Source organism: Rasamsonia byssochlamydoides (genome assembly GCF_041956645.1).
Source record: "Rasamsonia byssochlamydoides strain NRRL 3658 unplaced genomic scaffold VTN77scaffold_48, whole genome shotgun sequence".
Classification (NCBI taxonomy): Eukaryota; Fungi; Ascomycota; class Eurotiomycetes; order Eurotiales; family Trichocomaceae; genus Rasamsonia; species Rasamsonia byssochlamydoides.
In genome coordinates, this window is record NW_027192431.1 from 96,260 (window position 1) to 119,517 (window position 23,258).

General features: G+C 51.3%; 7 protein-coding genes across 7 annotated transcripts; 4 read left to right on the top strand and 3 right to left on the bottom strand.

Moving 5' to 3' along the window:
• Window positions 1-692: 692 nt before the first annotated feature.
• On the bottom strand, window positions 693-1,730 carry VTN77DRAFT_6262 (uncharacterized protein; the record flags this gene model as incomplete). The annotated part of the gene is made up of 4 exons (XM_069422521.1): window positions 693-862; window positions 942-1,204; window positions 1,269-1,441; window positions 1,503-1,730. The coding sequence occupies 4 exons, from the start codon at window positions 1,728-1,730 to the stop codon at window positions 693-695; spliced, it is 834 nt and encodes a 277-aa protein (XP_069276224.1).
• An 823-nt stretch (window positions 1,731-2,553) lies between these two features.
• Window positions 2,554-4,229, top strand: VTN77DRAFT_6263 (uncharacterized protein; the record flags this gene model as incomplete). The annotated part of the gene is made up of 7 exons (XM_069422522.1): window positions 2,554-2,727; window positions 2,784-2,875; window positions 2,971-3,220; window positions 3,298-3,426; window positions 3,483-3,519; window positions 3,575-3,693; window positions 3,756-4,229. The coding sequence occupies 7 exons, from the start codon at window positions 2,554-2,556 to the stop codon at window positions 4,227-4,229; spliced, it is 1,275 nt and encodes a 424-aa protein (XP_069276225.1).
• Window positions 4,230-4,572: 343 nt separating this feature from the next.
• On the bottom strand, window positions 4,573-7,384 carry VTN77DRAFT_6264 (uncharacterized protein; the record flags this gene model as incomplete). Its single annotated transcript, XM_069422523.1, has 5 exons — window positions 4,573-6,109; window positions 6,165-6,380; window positions 6,431-7,116; window positions 7,176-7,283; window positions 7,376-7,384. The coding sequence occupies 5 exons, from the start codon at window positions 7,382-7,384 to the stop codon at window positions 4,573-4,575; spliced, it is 2,556 nt and encodes an 851-aa protein (XP_069276226.1).
• Window positions 7,385-8,096: 712 nt separating this feature from the next.
• VTN77DRAFT_6265 (uncharacterized protein) lies at window positions 8,097-8,927 on the bottom strand (the record flags this gene model as incomplete). Its single annotated transcript, XM_069422524.1, has 2 exons — window positions 8,097-8,362; window positions 8,417-8,927. 2 exons carry the CDS (start codon window positions 8,925-8,927, stop codon window positions 8,097-8,099), a joined length of 777 nt encoding a protein of 258 aa, XP_069276227.1.
• A 2,295-nt stretch (window positions 8,928-11,222) lies between these two features.
• Window positions 11,223-14,592, top strand: VTN77DRAFT_6266 (uncharacterized protein; the record flags this gene model as incomplete). Its single annotated transcript, XM_069422525.1, has 6 exons — window positions 11,223-11,266; window positions 11,339-11,448; window positions 11,521-11,894; window positions 11,955-12,222; window positions 12,283-13,333; window positions 13,386-14,592. 6 exons carry the CDS (start codon window positions 11,223-11,225, stop codon window positions 14,590-14,592), a joined length of 3,054 nt encoding a protein of 1,017 aa, XP_069276228.1.
• A 1,844-nt stretch (window positions 14,593-16,436) lies between these two features.
• Window positions 16,437-17,047, top strand: VTN77DRAFT_6267 (uncharacterized protein; the record flags this gene model as incomplete). Its single annotated transcript, XM_069422526.1, has 3 exons — window positions 16,437-16,509; window positions 16,576-16,741; window positions 16,822-17,047. The coding sequence occupies 3 exons, from the start codon at window positions 16,437-16,439 to the stop codon at window positions 17,045-17,047; spliced, it is 465 nt and encodes a 154-aa protein (XP_069276229.1).
• Window positions 17,048-17,483: 436 nt separating this feature from the next.
• On the top strand, window positions 17,484-17,951 carry VTN77DRAFT_6268 (uncharacterized protein; the record flags this gene model as incomplete). Its single annotated transcript, XM_069422527.1, has 1 exon — window positions 17,484-17,951. One exon carries the CDS (start codon window positions 17,484-17,486, stop codon window positions 17,949-17,951), a length of 468 nt encoding a protein of 155 aa, XP_069276230.1.
• Between the last annotated feature and the right edge of the window lie 5,307 nt (window positions 17,952-23,258).

Here is a 23,258-nt window from a genome sequence, read left to right on the forward strand (position 1 = left end):
CGTACCCGATATGATACAGCGCGATGACCGTGGTCTTCTTGGTGTGGCCGGCCGACGCGTTGGCGGACCAGATCATGACCACGGCGTAAGGGATCCCTGTCGTGGAGCGGATCCATATCCCCGTGATGAGGCCCCATCGATTCGACCAGGGGAGGGCTGATGCGGTCAGTAAGAAACAACCTAGGTAGGGAGGTTCGTAGGAAACGAAACGAAACTGACCCAGGAGAAGGATACTCGACAGCGCGCCGGGGATGTAAGCAAGTAGAGATATCCACGCTCGGCAGTTCTGTAAGTTGACATGTCAGTAATCAGTAATCGCAACCAAAATATTCATGTATAACTACAGTCGTCTTGGCCAGTGCATAAGCCGCCGCAGCAAGCGAGACAAAAGAGACTGCGCCAGTCACACATCCAAGCAAGGTCGTCTGCAGGACGGTAAACCCAAATGAGTTGATGATGAGCGAGTACTGGTTGGTGATGCCGTTGGCCATCTCTTGGGACCAGGAGTGGAGAAAGAAGAGCCACGTCTTTGCATCGGTGATGGCTTCGATGAACCTGAAAAGTACATACATATGTAAGTAGGGACTTGTTGCAAATGTCAGAAATCTTTCACTGAGCTAAAAAGAGTGACAGGACACTGCTTATAGCTGAATCTGAACGGACTTATCAATCACTTCTTCGCTACAGCTCACTCACTGATATTTCTTAAACCGCTTCTGCTCGATACCCGAATGGTTCTCCTTGATGCGCAGTATCGCCTGGGCCCGTTCTTCGTACGTCAGGAACGTCGCATGCAGCGGACTATCGGGGAAGAAAAGCCAGACGAAGGCACCGAAGATGACTGTAATCGAGCCGGTGATTACTGCAGACAAGTTAAACCCTCATCATACCATTCATACCATATCAATAACTATCTCGCCTAGCAAGGGTGGTGAACGCACCCATGAACCACTTCCACGGCGCAAAACTACCACTACGAATCCACAGAACGGCATACGACAACAAGCCGGATGTGATCGGACTCGCGTTCCCAATCGACCACATGATCGGCATCATGACTGCCTGCTCCTGGTAGGTGAAGAACATGGACAGGGAGAGGAGGAAAGCAGGCACAATGCAGGCCTCGGCCAAGCCCAGGAAGAAGCGGACGACGAAGAGCGAGGCGAAGTTCTGGCACGGGATGTGCAGGAGGGTGATCCCGCCCCTGTCGACAGTGGTCAGCAGGTAGTTACTATCACTGCCACGATAGATAGGAGCTGGACACTAACCACAGAACGAGATTGGCTGCCAGCCACTTTGCAACGGGAAATCTTTGCAGAGCCCAGTTCTGAGGCCATTCCGCGAGCAAGTATCCAAAGTAGAAGATGGAGGACAGCCAGTTATACTGCGTCGAATTCAGATGCGCATCGGTCATGATCCCGAGGATGGCAGAGCTTCCCAGCTGGAAGTACATTAATCAATGCATTAATACGTCTGTTGAACTCAAGAAAAGACAGACGTACAGTCTGCTTGTCCACATACATGATGTGGTAGCCAATACAGATAAACGGCAGAATCCGCCAGAGACATTTGTTCCGGATGTGTCGCGCCTCGTCGGGGGTTGGATCGGTTACCTGCACTTTGGAGAAGAGCTTGTAGCTTTCGTCGGCGTATTGATCTGGTAGCGTAGGAGCGCCAACTAGACGGTCGACAGGGACGGTCTCTTCGTGGTCGTTCTTGGGTGTTGCCATGATAAAAGCTTTTCTAGCCTGCTGTCCTAGAGTATTGGGATCTCAGTTCAAGAAGGGAAGACCGGATTGATATGCCTTGTATAGCAGAATAGCAATCATCCTCCTCCACCACTATATACAGTAGTAGGCCGCGTAAACCGTTAATAAGAATTGAATTGCGCGTGGCTGTGAATCTATTGTTGCTTACAGCCAAGGAATTCTCTTCTTTCCGCAGACGTCGTGTCATCCGCTGCATTTCTGGCGTCATGGAGCATATATATATACCTATCTTCGGGAAAGTCATCCAGACGGACGAGTTCCGGGAGGCGGATGTCCCGCTTGCTTATCGACATATTTATCACTGGCGAAGGACGCAGATGGAAAAGTAGCATAATAGTCCAGAACGGCGTGAATGGTCGCGCTTGGCTGGCCACTTAGCCCTGCAGATGCAGTATCAAGCTTAATAAGGTGATTCGCGTCAATGGCGCCGAGGTTGACGTGCTTGTCCATACATTAGTACAACAACCAACCGTATCCCAGCCTAACGATTAGGAACAGCGCTCGATAGGATGCGTCGGGACTCGGGAGTGTCTCCGATAGATAATTAATTAGTGAGTGAGAGAGTGAAGCGATAAGGCTCTCGCCCAGTCAAATTCGTATAACTATCTTCCAAAATTCATGTAAAAAAAAATGAACGTTGATCGAGCAAGAAATATACAAAAGGGTGTGGACAGACAGTGAAAAACATTTTGTATATATAAACTCACAGTTCGGTCCAACAGCTCCCCACCATCGATTAAAGTCAAGTCAGTCAACTCAACTATCCGATCCATCGACAAATACCATGTCCGACAAAGATAAGACTCTCAAGGTGCTCATCGCCGGCGCAGGCATCGCAGGCCTCGCAACAGCCATCGCCCTGAGGAGAATTGCGAATAATATCGACGTCGACGTGCAGCTGTACGAGCGGGCGAGCGAGATGAGGGAGATCGGGGCTAGCATTGCGCTTAGTCCGAATGTAATACCCCTCCGATCTTTTATTTTTCTTTGTAGACGCTGACTAATGATTTCCAGGGTCTGCGAACGCTCGAGAAGCTAGGCGTCCACAACGCATTAGACGACGAAGTCGGGTTCAGAGGGCCGAGTGGGATTCCGATGACATATCGGTGTGTCCTTACCCATCTTCAAACACAGACAACAAGAAGAAAAGGAACTTCCTCCGCGATCGAGAAGCGGTGCTGATCCTACCTGGTGATACTAGACACTGGAAAACAAATCGCATAATCAGCACCGACACCTTCGTCAACGTCCCCCTGCGCCGGCATCAAACGGCCAGATTCCACCGCGCACACCTGCATCAGAGCCTGCTGGAACACGTCCCGCGGGAAATCATCCATCTGGGCAAGAAAGTCGTCCGCGCAAAGGTGCATCCCGACCGTGTCGTGGTGTTCTTTGCCGATGGCACGCATGCGGAGGGGGATGTGCTTGTTGGGGCGGATGGGATTCGTTCGGTGCGTCTATCCCCAGAGGGGAGAATTCCATCGTGTATGCCATTGTTATGGACAGGATCTGATATGGGAAATTCCAGAAAGTCCGCCAATCCTTTGTCCCAGAGCACAGGCTAAAGTGGACGGGGAAGATCTTCATGCGCGCCACGTTCGATGCCTTGTTGGTCGAGGGGAAGGTGCCTGATTTGCCTCCGGATTCGACGCATTGGGTATGTGGATACAGTATAATACAATATAAATTCATACTGACCTGATCATAATGCAGTGGGGCCCTCGAGAGAATTTCTTCGCATCCAAACTCGGTATGTGAATGATTCCAGATCTATGATCTTTGACCCTGGCTGACTGTGATACCAGGCAAGAATCAATTCACCGTCGTAGGCAGCTACGACGACGGACGCAGCGTAGAAGAGCTAGAGGAACAAATCTCCTGGGACCAGGAAGGCGACGTCAAGTTCCTACGGGAAAAGTACAAGGTATGTACAAGCATACACACACACACCCACCAGTCGACCGCTGCTCGACTAACGGTTCGCAGAACTGGAACCCCACCGTCAAAGCCCTCGTCGACCTCACCCCTCACGTCCGTCTCTACCCCAACTACGCCGGCGATCCGCTTCGCACATGGACGTTCGGAGACCGGGTGACGCTCGTCGGGGACGCGGCGCACACGCACGGCGGTGCCTTTGCGGCTGGAGGGTCGCTGGCGCTCGACGATGCGAACGCGTTGGCGCTGGCTTTAAGACATGTCTTCTCGGCGTCGGCAGAGACGAAGGTATCGTTCTCAGCTCCTAATATCGGCAAGGCGCTAGAGTTGTACGACCAGACGAGACGGCCGCATGCGGAGCGGCTGTTGAGGATTGTCTTGTCGAGCGTCGACAATAAAACACCTGATCCGGCCACTATGACAGAAGAGCAGGAGGACGCAGCTCTCATCGCGAGAATGACCACTCGCCCCGACACCACCTGGCTGACGGAGCATGATGTGGAACAGGCGTTGCGGATGTGGTGAGGCAGAATCAAGAACAGAGACAGGTTCCATCGACGACGGCAGGACAACAGGGCTCTGATGTTCTCCGCGATAGTAAGCTCTAAGCAGATCCAATCTTGCGCTCCGTTGGAAGGAAAATTGCTTCAGAAGAAGCTGTGATTTGCCTGGATTTCTTCAGAAGTAGTTAGACAATAGATAAAAGATCTAGAGTTACGAACGTGATGAATCCAACATAAGCAGTAACTACGCTCAATCGATATTATCTAACGACAGGGTATATAATGCAGAAACAGGTAGATGAAGGAACAACTACTCGAATAGCTCTATGCAAGTCTATACTTTTCGGTTGATTTCGTGGCTACCATCACAGGTAACCCGCCTCCTCGAATAGAGTCGCCCTCACCTGCACCAGGGCAGTAAGTTCCAGGATAAACTCGTACAGGATCACAGCGTTGGTGAGAACATGGCCAAGCGTCACCTTCCTAGGTGCCTCTCGCCGCGATGTCGCGACAGGCTCACTGTCATCGCCATCGACTACCGTGGATTCTGCATGGTCCGGCTCTGCAGTCGCCGAACCACCCGAGCTGTCAATTTCGATCGGCGACGCGAGCCGTCGACGCAGCTCTTCTGCAATAACAGGGCGCGGCCTGGGAGGCGTTCGTGAGTCGGATGTGCCTACCGTCTCGCGCAAAGGTGAATCGACGACGCCGCGCGGCTGCGATCCAGGACGCTCCGCAGCACCGAATGCCCGTGTGCTCCGTCCCCGTGGGGAACCGGACTCATATTCAGCCCGTGCGCGCTGCAAGGGGCGTTCCATGGATGTGTGGGTTGTCGGGGCCACGGACGGCCGTCGAGACGATCGCTCGGTAGCTGATTGTTCATCATGAAGAAGCTCACGACGTGCAGCTACAAGAATATCAAAATCCGGAATCTCACGTCGCCATTGTTCGATTCGGCTGACCAGCTGCCGCAGGACTTTGGGAATGGGAGGTATGTTCTCGCTCGACCAAGTGGGCTCTGCGAGCGCCTGCTTGACCATTGCCAAAGGATCTGCAGTGCCTGACTCTGGCGTCTTCGTGTTGTCCTCCGGTTTGTCCTGCGGAATCGCATCTGCCTTGTATTCGTAGTTGGATGGCTCAACAAGCAGCCAGCCATCAAGTGAAACCAGGTTGGAAGAGGCAAGGCTGGTGATCACTTCCGTCAACGCTAGGTTCACCACAACGCTGTTGGCGAAAAAGCTTTCCAACAGAGCTAGCAGCTCTTTGAAGATGGGATCGTCCGTTCTGACATCCAGCGGCCGGTCAGCCGGTCCGTCTACAACACTGCTACCCGGTGAGGGAGCAATAAATAGACGAGACTCGACAATCAGCGATGCATCTCTCAGGTAATTGTCGTAGGATTCATCCATTGTAGGGTCGTCAGCAATCGAGGTGGCCAGTGATATGAATTGCTGCAATTCTGCGTTCAAGGCGCCCACCGTCCGTCGGGCGTCCCGCTCCGGTGGGGACGTTTTGATTAACGACCCTGCAAAGGAATGATGTCTGCGCAGGATCACCGTCACCAGCCTCAGCGTGGCAACGACTGTCTCTCGGTTCTGGGATTTGATGCTCATCAAGATCAAGTCCACCAGGTTAAACAGAGACGGAGACGGTTTAGCAGCCTCCTCCGCAAACGCAGCGAGAAGGTCTAAGGACTTTCTCCGGCTAACTGACATGTGCTTCATCTGAATTGGTTTCACATCAACAGTGGGTTCCGACTCGGACGGCGAGGCAAGCAGATAATGTAGAATGCGATGGATCAGCTCCGGCTGGTCAATCACTTCCAACATTCGGTAGAGATACGTCAGAACTGCCGAAGTTGAGCCGCCTTCGACGTCGGATGATTCGAGGAGAGATGGATAGCTGTGAAGAGTCAGCAGAGCTTGAAGCAAGCGGGGTTGAGCCAATCGCTACGAACAGAAGCTGCTGCAAAAATAGCACCTGGAAGTGGTCCAACAAGGTATCGTTTACTTCCGCAGACCGACAATGGTCAATGGTATCCTGCCAGAATAGCAGATAGGAAAGAAATGAATCCATATCTGCCCCCAAGTAAGGCTGGACCGCAGTCTGGGGACGACTTTCATCAGATAGGGCGATGATTGTAGGCACATTCCCCTCTGTCAATACCGATTGCCTAATCCGACGTGTTAGCGGCAAGTCTCGAAACGGAGGCTGCTTACCCACCTGCTCAGTTGACTGTAGAGAGCACCCAGGCCCGTTGCCATCAGTGTAGCCAGGTCACTTTCAATCAGCCATTTCTCCAGGTCTCTTGACCGTGTCGCCGTCTCGATCAAGTAGAGCAGACCTGTGCGGGCGAAGTCGCCGGCCCTGCCCTCGCGATGGACATAGTCGATGAGCAGATAAAAGAGAGGAAAGTCATCCTTCCTGGTCGCCCCTGCAAAGCGCTTCTCGTCCGTTATGGCCTCCTGCTCCCGATCCGATGGCTGGGGCGGCTTTGGTGCGAACCATGCTGGCAAGATCTTGGGCTGCAGACGGATGTTGTTCGCAACGCCAAACAACAGTTCTACCAATCTCCCTTCGACGTCATCAATGGCCGGCCCAGTTCTCCGGACGAGATCTACCAGGGCTCTTGAAAAGACCCTGCTGTCGACAATACCGTCAACCTCAGCATCGATCAGGGTGTTAAAGAAGACGGCGGCGGAGGAGATCAAGTCCTCATCTCGGTAAGTCAGGGCGAGTTTCGTGACCGTCACGTAGATCTGTGATGTGGAAGCATAAGCAAGACAAGGATGAGGTGCGGGACCCCGCGATTCATCGCTAAGGACAAAGTTGAGTCGGTCGATGCAATTGCGGGCATGAATGGTAGCGGCCAGCTCAGTAGAGGGAGAGCTGCTCGACCGCCAAATTTGCTGCCACGCTCGTTAGACCAGTGGATACGACCAGAAATGGAAATGAGCTCCCAACTCACCTGCAGCGTATTGCAGGTTCGCTTGAACGCTGCGAGTCGTTCAACTGGGGTGGTCGTTCGGGGGGATTTGGAGGATAGCGAGCGGGAGCCGCCAATGAGACGTGACCACTGGGAAGACAATCAGCTTTGTGCATTTCTCCAAAATCAGGTGACAGAGCGTAAATTGCATGTACTGGGTCATCCGTATAAAGAGTACTTACAAAGTCCATGGTTCTGCGCCGGCAGCATATTCTCTGGCAGCAGCAACCACCGCGGGGAGGCCGTGCAGTTCAATGTAGCTCCGTGATGTCTGAGGAGACGCGACTCCACGAGACACATCTGCGACAGTTCAGGAGCTGGCCCAAAATGGAAAGGCCCGATGCCAAGTCACGGGGAGATACCGGGCCGCCAAAAGACCGAGACTGTCACGTGGTCGGTAGCAGCCAACCCTGCCTTTCTAGGTACTACATACATCCATCCACGGATACGGAGTACATCAAGTAGATAAGATAAGCCTACATGCTCTCTGCTTGGTCTCTTGACCATAAATTAGCAGAGTTTACTGCGGACTCTCGACTGGAGCAGGACGAGGAGAAATGACAGCAGCATAACGATTCCAGACCCGACGACCAGGTCCAGCCCATTCGTCTTCATCTTGTACGGTTTGCATGGCATGGCGCAAACCACGATGATATGATTAGACGAACCCAAAACAGATGCAAGAAAACAAATGCTCAGGGAGGATATCCACATGCACAAAATGCAGGAAGCCCAGTCCCAGACTATCACAGCCGTAAAGTAAACGCCATTAATAAGAAAAATATAAAAAGACCCCACGCGCCTATGCAACCCGTCCGATATCTATCACCGCCCTAACAATCCCGGAATCCAGCTAGCGGAAAAAGGAAGATTATATAGAGACCGAAGAGAAGGACCGCTCGATTAGAAGTCGTCGCTGTCGACCTCCTTTCGCCGCCTGCCTCCCCCAGATCTCCTCTTTCCCTCGTTGTGATCGCTGCCGTCATCGTCATGCTTCTTGCCCGGCTGATCGGGCACCTTTGCAATGATGTCGGCCAGGAAGTCCAGAACCTCGTCCTTGGCGACCGCCTGCTTCAGGTGAAGGGCCGTGATTCGCTTGGAATTGCGCTCCTTGGCCTCCTGCGCGGCCTTGGTGACTAATGAGATCATGAACAACTCCAGTGCTTTCGCTAGACGAATAGTCAGTCAACAGAGCTCGGGAAGGAATCAAGACAGATACTTACACACTGCGATCGGAGTGACCTGTGCGACCTTGCCCACGTCCTCATCTGCCTGCATGATTCGTTTGATGCGCGCCACCGGGAACTTGGTCTTGACTTCGATCCCGTCCCAGGGCTTGGGCTTCACCGGCTCCTCTGGCTGCGCTGGAGGTGCAGGTGGGATCCGAGTCTCGAAGACCGTCTGATGTGCCTGTTGTGCCTGTGCCTGCGCCTGTTGTTGGGCGGCGGCGGTGGAAGACCGGGTCGTGCGACGAGACATGTCGAAATTGGGGTCGTAGGGTACCGGCGGCGGCACGTACTGCTGTGGAATGCGACTGTTGGCCACGGGAGGCCGCTGCTGGTACTGCGGGGTGAAGAAGGGAGATGCGTCGTAGGACGCTCGTTGAGCGATCGGACTGGTCAAAGGATAGGGAGTCGCCGGTTGGTAGGCGGTGTTGACAGGCGCGGAGTAGGCAGGCTGGAAGGACGAGAAGTCGGGAGAACGAGGGCGGTAGGAGCTATCAGGATCTGTCATTGCTGGGACCAGTAGATGGCTGTCAGCAAGATGCCTTTTTTTTTTCTTTGGTGACTGGGCCTCCCATTTGACCCACAGGAAGCAGGCCAAGTAAAGTAGGCTAAGTAAAGTAAAGTGTGGTCACTTACCGTTGTTGTCGGTCCACTAATTTGTATGCTGATGGCCTCGGTAGGCGCGAGTTGCTAGTGCATCAAAGCCAACACATGCAACAACGCGAGTTGTGACTGATGAGGGATCTGTAATAGGTGGAGTAACTGTCCGTTACCTTTCTTCTATGGATGAAAGGTAACCAGTCTCAAGTTCTTCTTGTAGTCTTGGATTTCGCAATGTTGTTATTTTAATTTTTTTTTATCGCGATAAGGTGAGCGCGACACGAGCGGGACTGGCCCAAGCTCCAGCTTCCCAGCGTCCTTCAGCGAGGCACAGTGGTGCGTGTGCGGTGCGTGGCCACAGTGGATATGGGGCACAGTCCTCGAAAAGCAACGTGGCTGGAGAGAATAAGTGCGTGGCGGTATCAGGGGCTTCTTTCGAGGACGCTGCTGGGCGCGGGACGTCGCGGCCCTTTTAACCCTGCGCTGTTGTTGTTGCCGCCCGAGTGATCAAAGCCAAAATTCTTCTCTGGTTCGTGCGCTCCTGCCGCCACCTATCATCATTTCATCCCTTGGCCCCTCTAGTATGAGTCTATCACAGTTGTTATCGATCTGCCTGATCTCGAGAACTGTCACCTTTTTCGCTTCTTGCTTTCATCTCACACGCTACTACTGTATGCCCTTTTCTGTACTGGCTGCACATTTCTCACCTCTACACCTCATCAGCGACCTTGGTCGTCATGCTTCCCCCAGAACCATGGTTTGCTCACCGACTGCTTTCCGCGGCACATTTTCTTCGCGTCTTTTTACGTTCCTGGGTTCTGATTGGCGCCTGTGCCAAGCCAAGTCACGTGTGGAGTATTGCCATCGAGATCGCCACCGATCGGGTTCTCGGCGATTCAACTGCTTAAGTTAATTGAAGATACCTACCTAGGTAGTTTGAGTGGATGAAATGATACATTTGGTTCCTTTTCAAAAGAACAAGCATGGTCAACACGCTCAGAGAGCGAGAAAGGGACCATCTAAAGCCAGAACCCAGTTGCCAGCAAGACAGCCACACCGCTGACCGGTCAGCGATTGACGGAATTTAGGTTGGCAGTATTAACAAAGAGAGAAATGCCTAACCTTAGGTGCCTATTCAGGTACATTTGAACCGCCGTCGGTATTGTCTATGGATTTATCTTTTGCATTTTCTTTCAACATGAGAGTTTGATGTTACTCTCGCGGTTTTGACCAACTCGACAATAGCATCTCATTTCATCTTAATCCTCATTTCTGGTGCTTATTCCAAGGAAGCAACCTTATTTCTTATCCTGATCATGTTCTGTTGCCTTGAAGCGACCACCGACCTCATCTGATATTAGGGCGCTCCAGTGATGATAGAGCATAACTCCAGATGCCGGGAGGACATGACGCGTGCTAGGCTGAAACCGGGAGGCCTGCCTAACAGACCTCTGCTGTATCGCTGGCCCGTCTCCAGCTGTCCAGATTATACCCGCATCAGTGAGAGATTGAAAAATTACTTGATCTAATCTGAGGTGTCGGCCCTAGATGGATATACTTCCCCCTCCCCCGCCCCCGCAAAACCCACCATCCAAATCCCCTCCTTTAAGCTATTACTCCCGGTTTCTGCAGGTGGGATCTGTCGAACTGTATCTGGTACCTGTTTGTTGGCAATATTGATGTACGACAAATTCAACTTGGGAGTAATTATAGACATGTTGGAGATTAACCAATGATCAAAAATATAAAATGGCTGGTGGATGAGCAAAACAACACCAACATCACAGCAGCATAGCCATCCTACCACAAAAATTAATATGGTATTTAATAAAAAGGTCTAAACATTCGATATCATCCTAGATCGATAGATTATTCTACTAGTAGAGGTGAATAGTCAAAGTACTCCGTACTGTAACTTGCTGGGGCGGGCAACCGGGGAAACGTTGTTCCGGGCCCGGCACACCGGGGAAGAATCCGCAATCTCGATCCAGGTCGCTTTTTCGTTGAGATCGCATCAATCTAACAGAGGTCCTCTCTTCGCCATTCACCAACAGCCCTGTGTGTAGGCAAGACAAAAGTCTGCGCATTTGGGCCGTTGGCATTGTCGTCATGTCTGCGCTCCTCGTCGCTGACCTTGCCTCCTTTACCTCTACATAAGAACGGTCTTCGTGCACTTAAGGAAGCTCCGGCAACCTCGTCAGCGATGGCGTCAACAGATCCGCCTGCGGGCTTGATGGATATCGCAAGGTGAGAGGAGGGCGTTCGGAAAGGACGACTGTTCGGCGGACTTGGTTTGCGTGCTAACGCGACGTCATCCAGCTCTCTCACTCAGGATGAAATTCCTTTCAAGTTGCGATGTGCGATCTGCAACAAGCTGGCTATCAACGCGTTTCGACTGCCGTGCTGCGACCAAGCGATATGCGAGAACTGTGCGTCAATCTTCCACTACATTCCAAGTTTCGTCTCGACGTGGATGTTCCGAGGTTACTGACGTTACCCAGGCCAGGCGTCTCTGCCGGAGAGTTGTCCCGTCTGCGATCATCATCCCATCTCTTCGGACCTCTGTAAACCTAACAAGGCGCTTCGCACCACGCTGAAAGCTTTCCTACGGACGGAGGAGAAGAAAAGGGAAAAGGACCGGCCCTCCACGACGCCTATCACCCCGACTGTCGCTACACCGGTGGATGGCGCCGCCACTCAGACAGGGGCTCAGACCACTACGGTCTCTGCTGGTCAGGATTCTGGTGGTCCCGAGCCTGCAGCTGTATCAGGCGGAGACGTGAAGGTAGAAGAACCTTCTGTTGATGCCACGCCAGCCCATGGCACGGTGGAGAATGCAGGTGAGGTGGATGGCGAGTCTCAGGCGCCTCATAAGGTAGTGCGACCCTTATTCTCCAGCACCTAGAATCAGGTCTAATATGTCCAAACGAACCAGGAACCTGACAATGATGTCGCTGGCCACGAAGGAACCGAGGGCGCCGAACCGAACGGCACCGTTGAAGGCAGCGGGGACGCTCCCGGCGACGACGGTACGCCCGCTCAGCAAGGAATGGGACAGTTCAATGGACCTACACAGATGTTTCCGAACCCCATGGCCTTTGGTATGCCCGGAATGATGCCGAACATGGGGTGGGCTGGAGCTCAGGACTTTAATTCCATGGGGCAGTTCATGCCTAATATGACGAACTTCCAGAATCCTATGGGTAGGTGGCGACCTAATCGATGCGCATCTCATGAGCAAGCGCGCTAATATGTTTTACTAGGAATGCCTGGGATGGGTATGGACCCGATGGCTGCGGCTCAAGGGATGTTTGGAGGTTTTGGGATGAACATGAATGATATGAGCAATGGCATGAACATGGGAATGAATTATGATGCGGGACAAGGGATGTATGGAGGATGGGACAACTCACAGAACACTATGTGGAATGGAGGCCAAGATAAATACAATCCAACTGCATTCGCGAATGGAATGGGCCCTGATTATGGCGCCTCTGGATTTGCTGGCGGTTATAATATGTCCCACTCCAACGGGAACTATTCTCAGATGCAGCAACCATCGCATTTCCCTAACCAAGATTTCCAGAACGGGTACTATGGCCATGGTCCTGGCTACGGGCGAGGGATGGGTCGCGGCCGCGGCCGTGGCTTCTACCAAGGCGGTCGAGGTCGGGGTGGCTTCTTAGCACCGATGAATACTAATCCCCATTACTCAGGAAACCATACTAACCATGCAGCGTTCTCAAACAATGTACCTCCTCAAGAGTCTGGTGTTGCTTCTGCACCGTCTGAGGCGGATATTAAGAAGTTTAACGATGAACTGGCTCCCGGAGGCGGCGACGATGATCTCACCGAGGGTCCAGCTAAAGAGGATACCACCGCTTCTGAGAATAGAGAAGCCGATAATGCTGCCGCGTCTGATGGTAAACCAAGGGATAACGCGGCCGACAAGGAGGCATCGGCATCAGCATCAGCACCGGAATCGGAGCAGCTCCAGGGTATTCCGACCATCGACAGTATTGACCAGGCGAACTCTCATGCGCCTGCAATCCCCACTGGTCCAATGCACATGATGGAGCCGGGCTTTGGACGTGGGAGACCGGCCATGCGGGGAGGCTTCTACGGGGGACGTGGCGGCTATCCGAATGGGAACTTTCAGCCGATTCCTGGCATGGGGCAGGGTGTGGAAGGGGCACCAGCAGCACCTCGTGCCATGCGTGAAGGACTGCCCAACACCAGCATGCGAGGACGCGGCTTTCATATCCAGGGACGACCGTCGTTGCCGCCGCAGAGATCGGCCGAAGTCTCCAGAAGGTACGCCAGTCGTCTATGGCTGATTTTGTCAATTATCTAACTTGATTTCTAGCGCAACTCCCGGGAACGTCCGTCCAGAGGACACTCGTCCGAAATCTCCATCCCCGTCACACTCTCGGGCACGGTCGAGGTCCCGATCGCGATCGAAATCCCCGCGGGCTGAATCTCGAGCTCGTTCCCGATCACAGTCTCCATCTGCCACTCAATCCCGCCATCACCGCCACCATCGGAACCGATCCGAGAGTCCTTACGACAGCGAGGATGACAGGGACAGGAGACGAGAGCGCCACAAACGGAAGTCTCGTCGAGACGAGGACGAAGATGGGGTACCTCCGGGAGAGGATGACCGTTCCCCGTCGCCATCCCGTGATGAATCTCCACGACGCTCCTCGCACAGACGGGATAGGGACCGGGACAGGGACCGGGATCGGGATCGCAAGACTGGCCATCGTTCCCACCGCTCGCGCCGCCACCGCAGTCGTAGCGTAAGCCGCAACGGAGAGTCTCGCTACCGCGATCGAGAGTCTGCTACTCCTGAGGATCATGTTGAAGATAAAGGCGATCTTGCGAGTCGAATCACCAGCAGCCATCGCTCCGGCAAGGAATATTCGAGTCGTCGTGAGGAAGAGAGAGAAAGCAGACGACGTGAACGTGAGCGTGAGCGCGACCGTGATAGGCGTCGAGATCGGGATCGAGAACGCGAACGAGATCGAGACCGGGATCGCGAGCGCGAGCGCGACCGTGAGCGAGAGCGTGACCGTGACCGACGTGATCGAGATCGAGACCGTGAACGAGATCGCGACAGGGAGCGCAAACGATCTCGTCGCGACCGCTCCGAGTCCCCAGCCGAGAGCGACTCGTCACTGCACCATTCCAGACGGGTGAAGCGAAGCCACCGCGACGAATCGCCCCGCGGAGAGAAAGACAAGGACAAGGACAAAGACAAAGACAAGCGGCACGCCGCAGACAAAGATCGGAGTGTAGCAGACCTCAAGGCCACGACGAGAGTACCCGCACAGGAGAAGGATCCCCACACCCTAGAACGCGAAGCCCGCAACCGCGAGCGCTTGCTCAAGGAGCAGCAGCGTCGCGAAGCCATGAACGCAGAGCGCGAGAGCAGGAGCAGTCGCCGTCGCGAGACGCGGCGCGATCGCGATCGCAGTCTGGTAGGCGGTCGACGGCTGAGCTACAAGTACGAAGATGAGGAGGATGACATGGCGCGGATCGAAGAGGAGCGGGAGGCTAGTCGATGGGCATGATGATACCTTTATTATTTTCAACCTGTTGAAAAGGGGGTTTTACTGCTTGATCTGGGAAAGCTGCTCATGATACGTGATACATATTTCCTTTTCTTCTGAGGTGGCGCTGTTTGTCTCCTTTTCTCCTTAATGTTCTCTTCGAGTCTTACCTTGGAACTCACAAAAAAGCATCCATCACTCAAAAAAGTACAATACGTACACTGACTGGGCCGGTTTTCATTTCGGAGGCATGCATCACTTGTCTTGCACTTTCCCACTCTCATGTGCCTTCCCTTTCTTGCATGTTCTTGCATGTTCTTCTTTATTTGCTTCTCTCCTCTTCTTTACCGGCCATCTGTTTATGTCTACATGACTATTGATTGATTATGTCTTATTTTAGTTGAACTAGAGGCCAGACGGAGCAGAGGTTCAAGGGGCGGGCACTCCATAGAGAGAAAATACAATGAGATGCCTATTTTAAAATTTTAGTCAGGTGCAAGAGTGGTTTGTGGCTTGTAGCAGTGTGGATTTAATGCAGTTGAACTAAAGATATATTTCGATAACGTTTGATAGGCGTGATGGGTTGAATGTCCTGGAAATGGAAATATTTTCATAGGAAGATGATTTCAAAGCGAGACAAAAAAAAATAACACCTCGAAGCTCTCACAGGGTACTAAGGATGCGAGTAAAACACTACTCAATTGATGCTCTTCCATCTATTTCTCCAGATCTTTATTCATTCCTGAAAGTTCCTGATTGATGACCACTCTGTAGGTACCGTCCAGGATCTACCCATGTCTCTCTGACCTTGCCAGAGATAAGAAAGCAAGCCAACACTGAGGTATATACCATACACCATGTGACCAATGTCTATCATCTCATCCAAGCGCACTGTCCCCAAGTCAGGCAAGAATAAGACAGCCTGAAACCTAAGGTATCAGCCAATTTTTTCCACTCAGCCAAAAAAAAAAAGGTACCACGACATTCATTCTTAGATGAGTACCCCGTACTCTCTTTCTGCTGACAAAACTATGGATAGACACTCTCTGTCTCTTATGCACAATGCATGTATTCTTCCGATCTAATCAAATCTGATCTGGATTGCTTCAGTTGCGGTGTGTATCTGTATCACCCAAGACTTTGTTTGATCAGACAGCAGATTGCATAAAAGCCATGCAGGGCACAAAGCACAAATGTCTCATTTTTTTCACGACTCCTTGCAGCGTCCATATGAATTTTCTTCATTATGGAAATGCATATGTCCTTTTTTTTTTCTTTCAGGATGGCGGTTTTGTTTTCAGTGTCTTGTGTCAGATACTGATAGACATTATGGAGCTTTGCTATGAAACTGCTTTCATGCTTTCTCCTACAGCATTCTACAATACATCGATTGCAAACTGATACACGGGTATCTGCTTCCATTCCTACCTACCTAGGTACCTAACTGTGCGTATCCGGTCTGATTCCACTGCTACTGCTATCACGGCTGGGTGCATGCATGTTCTCCATTCCGGTTCATTCTCTCAGGTTCTGGATCCTCTGCGTGTTCGCCTTCTTACAGTTTTCCTGAAAGTCTGGTCATATGGCAGCGTGTAATGGCTGAGTGTAAAAGAGCGGCCTGTCTCCTTCGTGTTTTCTTTTTTCTTCACTGTAGTGCACTATCGAGTGGTCGTTCATATATTCGTCTCTTTATATATTATATATGCTTTATATATCAGCGATTTCTTCTTTCACGTTCACACGCATCTGTCACCCTCTGAACTGCCATCACACCTGCAAGCCAGAAACATCATCACAGATCTGAGTCAACAAGAACCATCCAGAAATTTGACGATTACAGGGTCAGTGGCCTTACAAGAGCCATCATGCCCGTGGAGATATTCTCTTGTCAAGGCTTAGACGTCAGAGCCGTATCGACCCTCATGGCGCGGAATTTCGGTTAAAGAGATACCCTCCGTTCACTGAGATAAAGTCGAAACCTTCATGACTACGTACCTGTGAAAGCAGAGCTGGTTAGCCAGGTTGAAAGCGTAGTCCTTGTCCTTCTGGACCGGCGCGACCTTGCCGTCCTTGAAGACATTGCGGTAGATGCGGGCGGCAATGGTGGGCAGGGCAGGGCAGATCCATCCCTGGCCGACGTTCCCAATATTATTCTTGACAGATTGACGAGGTAAGTGCTCATCACTCAGTCGCCTCTCCTCTCCATTGCTAGGATCAGGAGACCAACGCTCACATTTTATTTTTTCCGAGAACAGAAGTTTCCCAACACTCCTTGTCCGAGACAGAAGCCTCTCAGAGGGTCCTGAGTCGGGGGATTTCCAAGTGCAACGCAGGGCGCCCAAGTACTAGAATCTGGTACACACACTCGGTGATCAACAAGCCCGGCTTCTCCTGGTATAACTACGGACACGCGATCTGCAACAACGCGTGTCCTCGCCTGTACGAGTCCGGGATCGCCGTCTCGACGACGCCCTAGCGAGCAACTACGTCCAGACTCCAATTCTCAAACCGAGTGAGAACTGGATGAAGCACGAGCGCCTGCCCCTGATGATATCGTTTCTTGACCGATGCGCACCGCCTAGTATCCTTTCCCAGAGCCAGCTGCCCTGTTCAGGGAAGGCATCTGCAGAGCATCGTATGTAGGTAGGCCCTGGACTGGCCGCTGGTCCATCTTGACGAGACGATGCTAACACTCTTTTGATTTAGGAACGGGCCCGAGGCGTGCCATGTGGTTGCGATGCTGATTCCGCTCGTCATGCTGGTGATCGTCGTGCTGGCGATATCGTTTCAACGCTGACTGACCCGACCGTCGACGATCCAGGATTGATTGATCTATCGTCTCGTCTCCACTCAGTCCAGTATTGTTTCCGTTATGGCTATGGTCATAGTCATGGCCATAGCAGCAACAGGCAATGGCTATCCGACCATTTAGGTTATCTCACCTGAGCCTTCGCCTCACATGGAGAGTTGGCTGCTACTATCTGCAATCTCGGTACAATGCAGGAACCAGGAAGCGCTTGTCATGGAATGGACTCGACAGCCAGAATCACGTGGCAAAAGATCAGTCGAGTGACAAAACGTTCAGAGACCGGTATCTTAGAATCAAAACCAGAAGTGATCAACAGCGAGTTCTGGAGCTGTCTGATTTCTCACGTCATTTCTCTGTAAGTGTTTGCTCGTCCAGTGCCTGGACACTTGAAATCATCTCACCCAAAACACTAATACGTATCACAGGAAGCGTGTCAGCCAGGAAATCCCAAAAGCACGATTCGAAGAAACAATGTGCCGCGACCTGTCGTGACAGCGGAGGATCTCTCTACGGCTATATTCCAGATATCAAGAATATATTACTCAGGCCATTTCCACCTCTGGGAGAATGAGGAATGAGGCTGTGTGACTGACACGTTTACGGCGAGCTCTGCAAACGTACTGTATCAGAACAGCGGAGGATTTGGAAACAGTGCTGGAGAAAGCGCTCGCCCACACTCCATTTCTTTCCAGATCTCGATGAAGTGGAACAAGATGCAGCGTACATGGCCCAAGAGTCCTTAACGACGGACCTTGTGGGTGGCCCATTGCGAGACGAAACTCTTGTTGAACATTTTCCGAACCGAACATTATCACTCGGCCTTCGTTGGCTTGCCTGATCCATGTCAGTAAGACTATTATCACTGGCCGAGCTGACTGCGCCTGGTTCCGGGTGTTGTGCGGAGCAAACGGCTGAACGACGCTGTGTGTATTTCCAGGATCTTGCCTCTTCACCGGCCTGATATATATATAATATATATACACCTTGTCTGGAAGGCAGTCAGGCAAACTCTAAGCCTGAGAGAATACCTGACGAGGAAATCCGGAAACATGCTGATGATGACGACATCCAGCAGGACCTTGTTTGTGCAAAGCAGTCCTTTGTCCCATTGCCATTCAGCACGAGTTTCAGCAATAGCAGAACAGCAAAAAGCCACCCAACTCATGAGCAACATTCCTTCCTGCTGACCCTTCCTTCTGCCTGAGAGAGGTCTACACCCGGGGCAGCCACGGACAACATGAACCATCAACCGCGGACCAGAACCATGCAGGGTCCCGCATACGCCGTCAGTCAGTCATCCATGGAGGAGGCTCCATATCGTCAGCACCATCGGAGTCGTTCCAGTGGCATGGATCTGGAAGCCGATCCTGGTCATTGTAGCCGGCCATGCCTTCGAATACCGGTCCGTCGAGTTCCCGGATTATTCCCCCCCCCCTCCCCCCCCTTAAAAAAAACATACAATACGAATAATTAAACAGAAAAGAAAAGCGGTCACAATCCGGATGCCATTTGGCATATCACGGCCGTTGCAAATTTTGGCCGTAATCCGAAGACCATGGACCATAAGTGCCTTCAGACGGAAGATGCTCGCTAGCAATCCAAATATCGGAGACCACCGTTGGTTGACTTCTGATGAGGCCAAGACAAAGCACAGCAAGAGCGATGACATTGGCGGTTCGGCCTTTGTTTGTGCGACACTCGAGGACGCAATGCTCACTACATAATACGAAGGTTTCAACCCTCACATCCAAGCGTTTTAAATCCCCTCTCCCGGAGAGGCTTGGTTTTCTTAAAGCCAAACTTAAAACGAAAGAGCCCAACAAGAAGGAACTGGCATCAAGTGAGAGAACCAATGCGGAAACGCCTTTGGACCATCTTAGACATTACAGGATGCCCATATGCCTAGTGGACATTGAAAGAGACAGACCATGTTATTTATCAACAACTTGAGCACGGGTACCATTTGGTCAGTTCAAACGACACCCTAGGGTTGCTTATTGGCAGCTTCAGCTGGTCATCGACCACGGTCATCTCGGCGCGCGTCTTGGAGCGGAACTCGTTGCGAGCTTTCAGATTGTAGCGCTCTGCCCTCCTGCGATACTAAACCCTGGACGATTTCTGCTTCTCTGCCAGGAGGAAGTGAGCGCCCCTTGGTGCCGCCATCTTAAGCGTTAAAGAAATTTTGACTCCATCGATGGCAAGAGCCTAGCTGGCCATCCTCTTTGGACCACTCTGCGACCACCATGCCTGGAGGCATGTTACACATGGGTGTAGCGCTACAATGGATCTAACGGTCGCTGTGGACTCAATACAGCGTGGAAGGAAGCATTTGCGCAGCGAAATATGCTCAACCTCAACTCGGATAGCGACTACCGCAGGGTCCAGTTGGATCTGGCAGTTGCTCACGATACCGACAAATGGTTTGTATACCTGGGGACTCACTGCGATGACGAGCAAGTGAAATCATCAGAAGTCCCCAAAGAAATTTTGGCTGAGCCAGTAGGCTGGAAATATCGCCAATACGCTCAGATACCAGCCACGAGTCAATTCCTCTGGAGATTTTGTCCATGGAGGTTCAGTACCTCAATCCTGCGGAGACAGCATCTGCGCTTTTCGGATTCAGCTGTTTATAGGCGTGATATTCTACCACTAGAGCGTGGCACACATGTCCACACATCAGCAAAGCGAATACACCGCGGTTGACCATATTTCATGGCCTCAAACGAAGGATTGTCAAATTGGTATTGAAGACAGAGTCGGCGAAACGAACTCAGGAGACGACGCCCAAAGCTTTTATTGTACTAGCATTCATTCCTGGGATGTCTACTACGAATGTGGACCAACAGACATGCTAGCAAATGTCACAGCGTTTTTAAGGACGGCGTTCTCGGATCTTGTATATCTTCATGCAGAAGTCACCGTCCACCGAAACCTGTCAGAATGGCTCCTCAATCAGTCTTGACCAGGCAACCTGAGTGGCATCAGACGTGAGGTAGAAGATGCTTGACTCGTGGCGTGGGAGAAGCTGGTACGAAGGCGACTCATATGGGCGAGCGCCAGACCTGGCCCTAGGTCCTACGTCCTGACCTACCGGGGATCGTTCTCAAGAGCACGGGCGCCATGACGAGCCAAATCATGCCTATCCATCGGCAGAGGTCGCTAAATATGAGATATGTATTCTCAGGGCCAGCCTCTTGAGAACGATAGTTAGATATCAGAGGATCGATCACATGCCTCTTGATCTAACTCCCTGACCCTGCCTTATTCGCAGAAATCCCAATGATTCCGGGTGAAGACCAGTACAACTGCCAAGGCAGAGCGAGAAAGGATCGCAGATAGTGATTGTGGGAAGTCAGACGGTGAGGTTCAGTTCATCTTGGACTGTGCCATCAGAAAGGATCAGAGTCTTAGATTGAAATGCGGAAATCGCGAGATTTGGATCGCAGTTGAAGCAGCTATGCCTGTCTCCTGATTATCTTCTACATCTCCTACAAGATACTGTCTTGGAGCTTCGGGTGTTGATGTGCAAGGTCCTTTGCCCGCACCAATGACGCCATAACAGGTTGGCGTCTGGTTGGTTAATCTGACCTCATTGACGGTTACATCAATGAGCGTTACGTGTTGTTGGCTTCAAGGCTCCATTCAAGTAGACATTTCCTGCAGAACGACGTGTGTCCATGTATATGCTGAATGGGACGACTCCTGACTCATCTGGTTCCCAGGATCTATTTGACAACGACACAGATGACGAGCTGGAAGCCCTAGTTGGTTCTCCCTTATTAGAGGATTCGGATCCAGGGACAGCTGCGGCATTTTCATGGGTGACCGATCTTCTCAGATAAACGGACTTTGTTTGCAGTCTCATTCCTCTTCATTGCTGTGCATGGGGTGACATTATATGGGACTACGCGCGGATGAGGACAGGCCACAGTCTCTGTTCCTACTAGAGGGTGGTCTAGCGGATGTCTCTTGCGCAGTTCACTACGAAGCGGGCGCGTACGCCGTGGTCCAAAGGTCCCTTCAAAATCACGACTAATTGCTGAATAGCATCGCGCCTCGAAGCTCTATCTGGAGTAAGGAGGAAAACGGCCGGCTTCTCTGACCCTCCTAGGCCACCTTGAATACGCTGAATCTTCGACCAGTCATCGCATGACCATCTGATCCACTGGATTGCGTGTATTGGCTTCTCCGCGATGTTTGCAGAACTCACATCCAATCATACTATGAATTCTGCTCAAAAGAAATGAGAGCATGGAATGACGAGACAGCGGCAACGACATGGAGCGGCTCTCGAAGCGATGTAAACGTTGTCAAACTAGAAAGTGAGTGTGCATTGGCCTGGCAATCGCCAAGTTATACTCAGCATCTCCACCTAACTTCAAAGGTGTTGAGAACACTCTTCCAAAGCCAATGAAAAGTAAAAAGGAACAGCCTTTCCAGCCCTTACTAGAACTTGATCAAATAGACAGAGCTTTGTATGACATAGCTTTAGCATTGGTACCAGGTAGACCAACTCTTGATCTGGCAAACCAAATATTTAAACCGCTCTGCTTATCAGAATTGGATATGCTTGTGTCTGTTAAAGAACACGCTATCTGGAACAGAAATACAGCAAGTTGATTTCCCGTACCAGCGTGCTGAAGGAACCACAGACGGGCCTTCGTGTCACAGATGACTTCTTGCCTGACAGATGGAGGAGTCTTTGCTGGCTGCTCCCTCGGGTCCTCTCCACCAGTCTGATTGATCGATTATTAGGTGTTGGCCATCTATCTACGCACCAAGCCTTAACCAGGGACGTACAATACAATACATCCAGGGCCTGTCGGCCATAGCTATTGATCTACCGATGACATCCTCAGTTTTCTCCGATACCTTATCGGGCGTCTGAAATGACATAGATTTGTGTTTGAGGAAATCTGTGCCCTGCACCACTGTAGCACTCAACACGGTGCCAAACACTGCAATTTCACAATCGAATATGTTCTATTTTGTGATTTTTGTGGGTTTGCCAATGCGTGCCGGAAGTACGGTCCATTTACGAAGTTCATTTTCCCCCTGTTTTGTCTTTTTCTTTGTTCCTTTCTTTTTTTTTCTTTCTCGAACTGTTGATACTCTAACCTCACCCTCCTCATCATGCTTCAGCAGGCTGCTGACTGCAGCCCTGCTAGTCATCCAATCACCCATCTCGCTGGCAGTTACTACTACTGTCGTTGCCCTCGCCCTTGCTGTAGTTCGCTGATCTGCTCTCATTGTCAAGCTAATGCAATAGAAGGCCTGGCAGATGATTCAGGGGAGGCTATCCTCCTAGTTTCTACTTTTTCCCCCTAGTTTTTACCTACCGCGATATAAGTTCTTAAGATGCTTAAGAAGTTAATTAAAGCAGATAGAAATATGACAGAGCATAAGAAGAATTTAAATTATGACAAATCCACTCTTAGAAAGAGAGTTCTCCAGCCAGAGTACAGGACCATAGTAAATAGACTCATTAGGTTGGGAAGTTAGCAGCACGTTAGTGCAGTATAATAAGAATAGACTGTCATACCCTTATGTAGGCTTCTCGAGGAAGAACTTCCTAGCTAAATATAACTATAAGATATAGAATAAGGAGCTCTTAACCATCATACAATGCTCATGGGAGTGGGAAGCGGAGCTTAACAATATCCCTCAGATCAAATCATTTCGGATCATAAGAACCTACAGCAATTCGTGACCTTCTGATGCCTTACAGAGTGCCAAGTGCAATGGGCCCATATTATAAATCAATTGAACTTTATCATTTCCTAGTCACCTAGATCATAGAATGCAAAGCCTAACATACTATCCTAACGGGAACAGCGCACAACAACTCTACTCAAGCAGACCACGCAGAAGAACACTC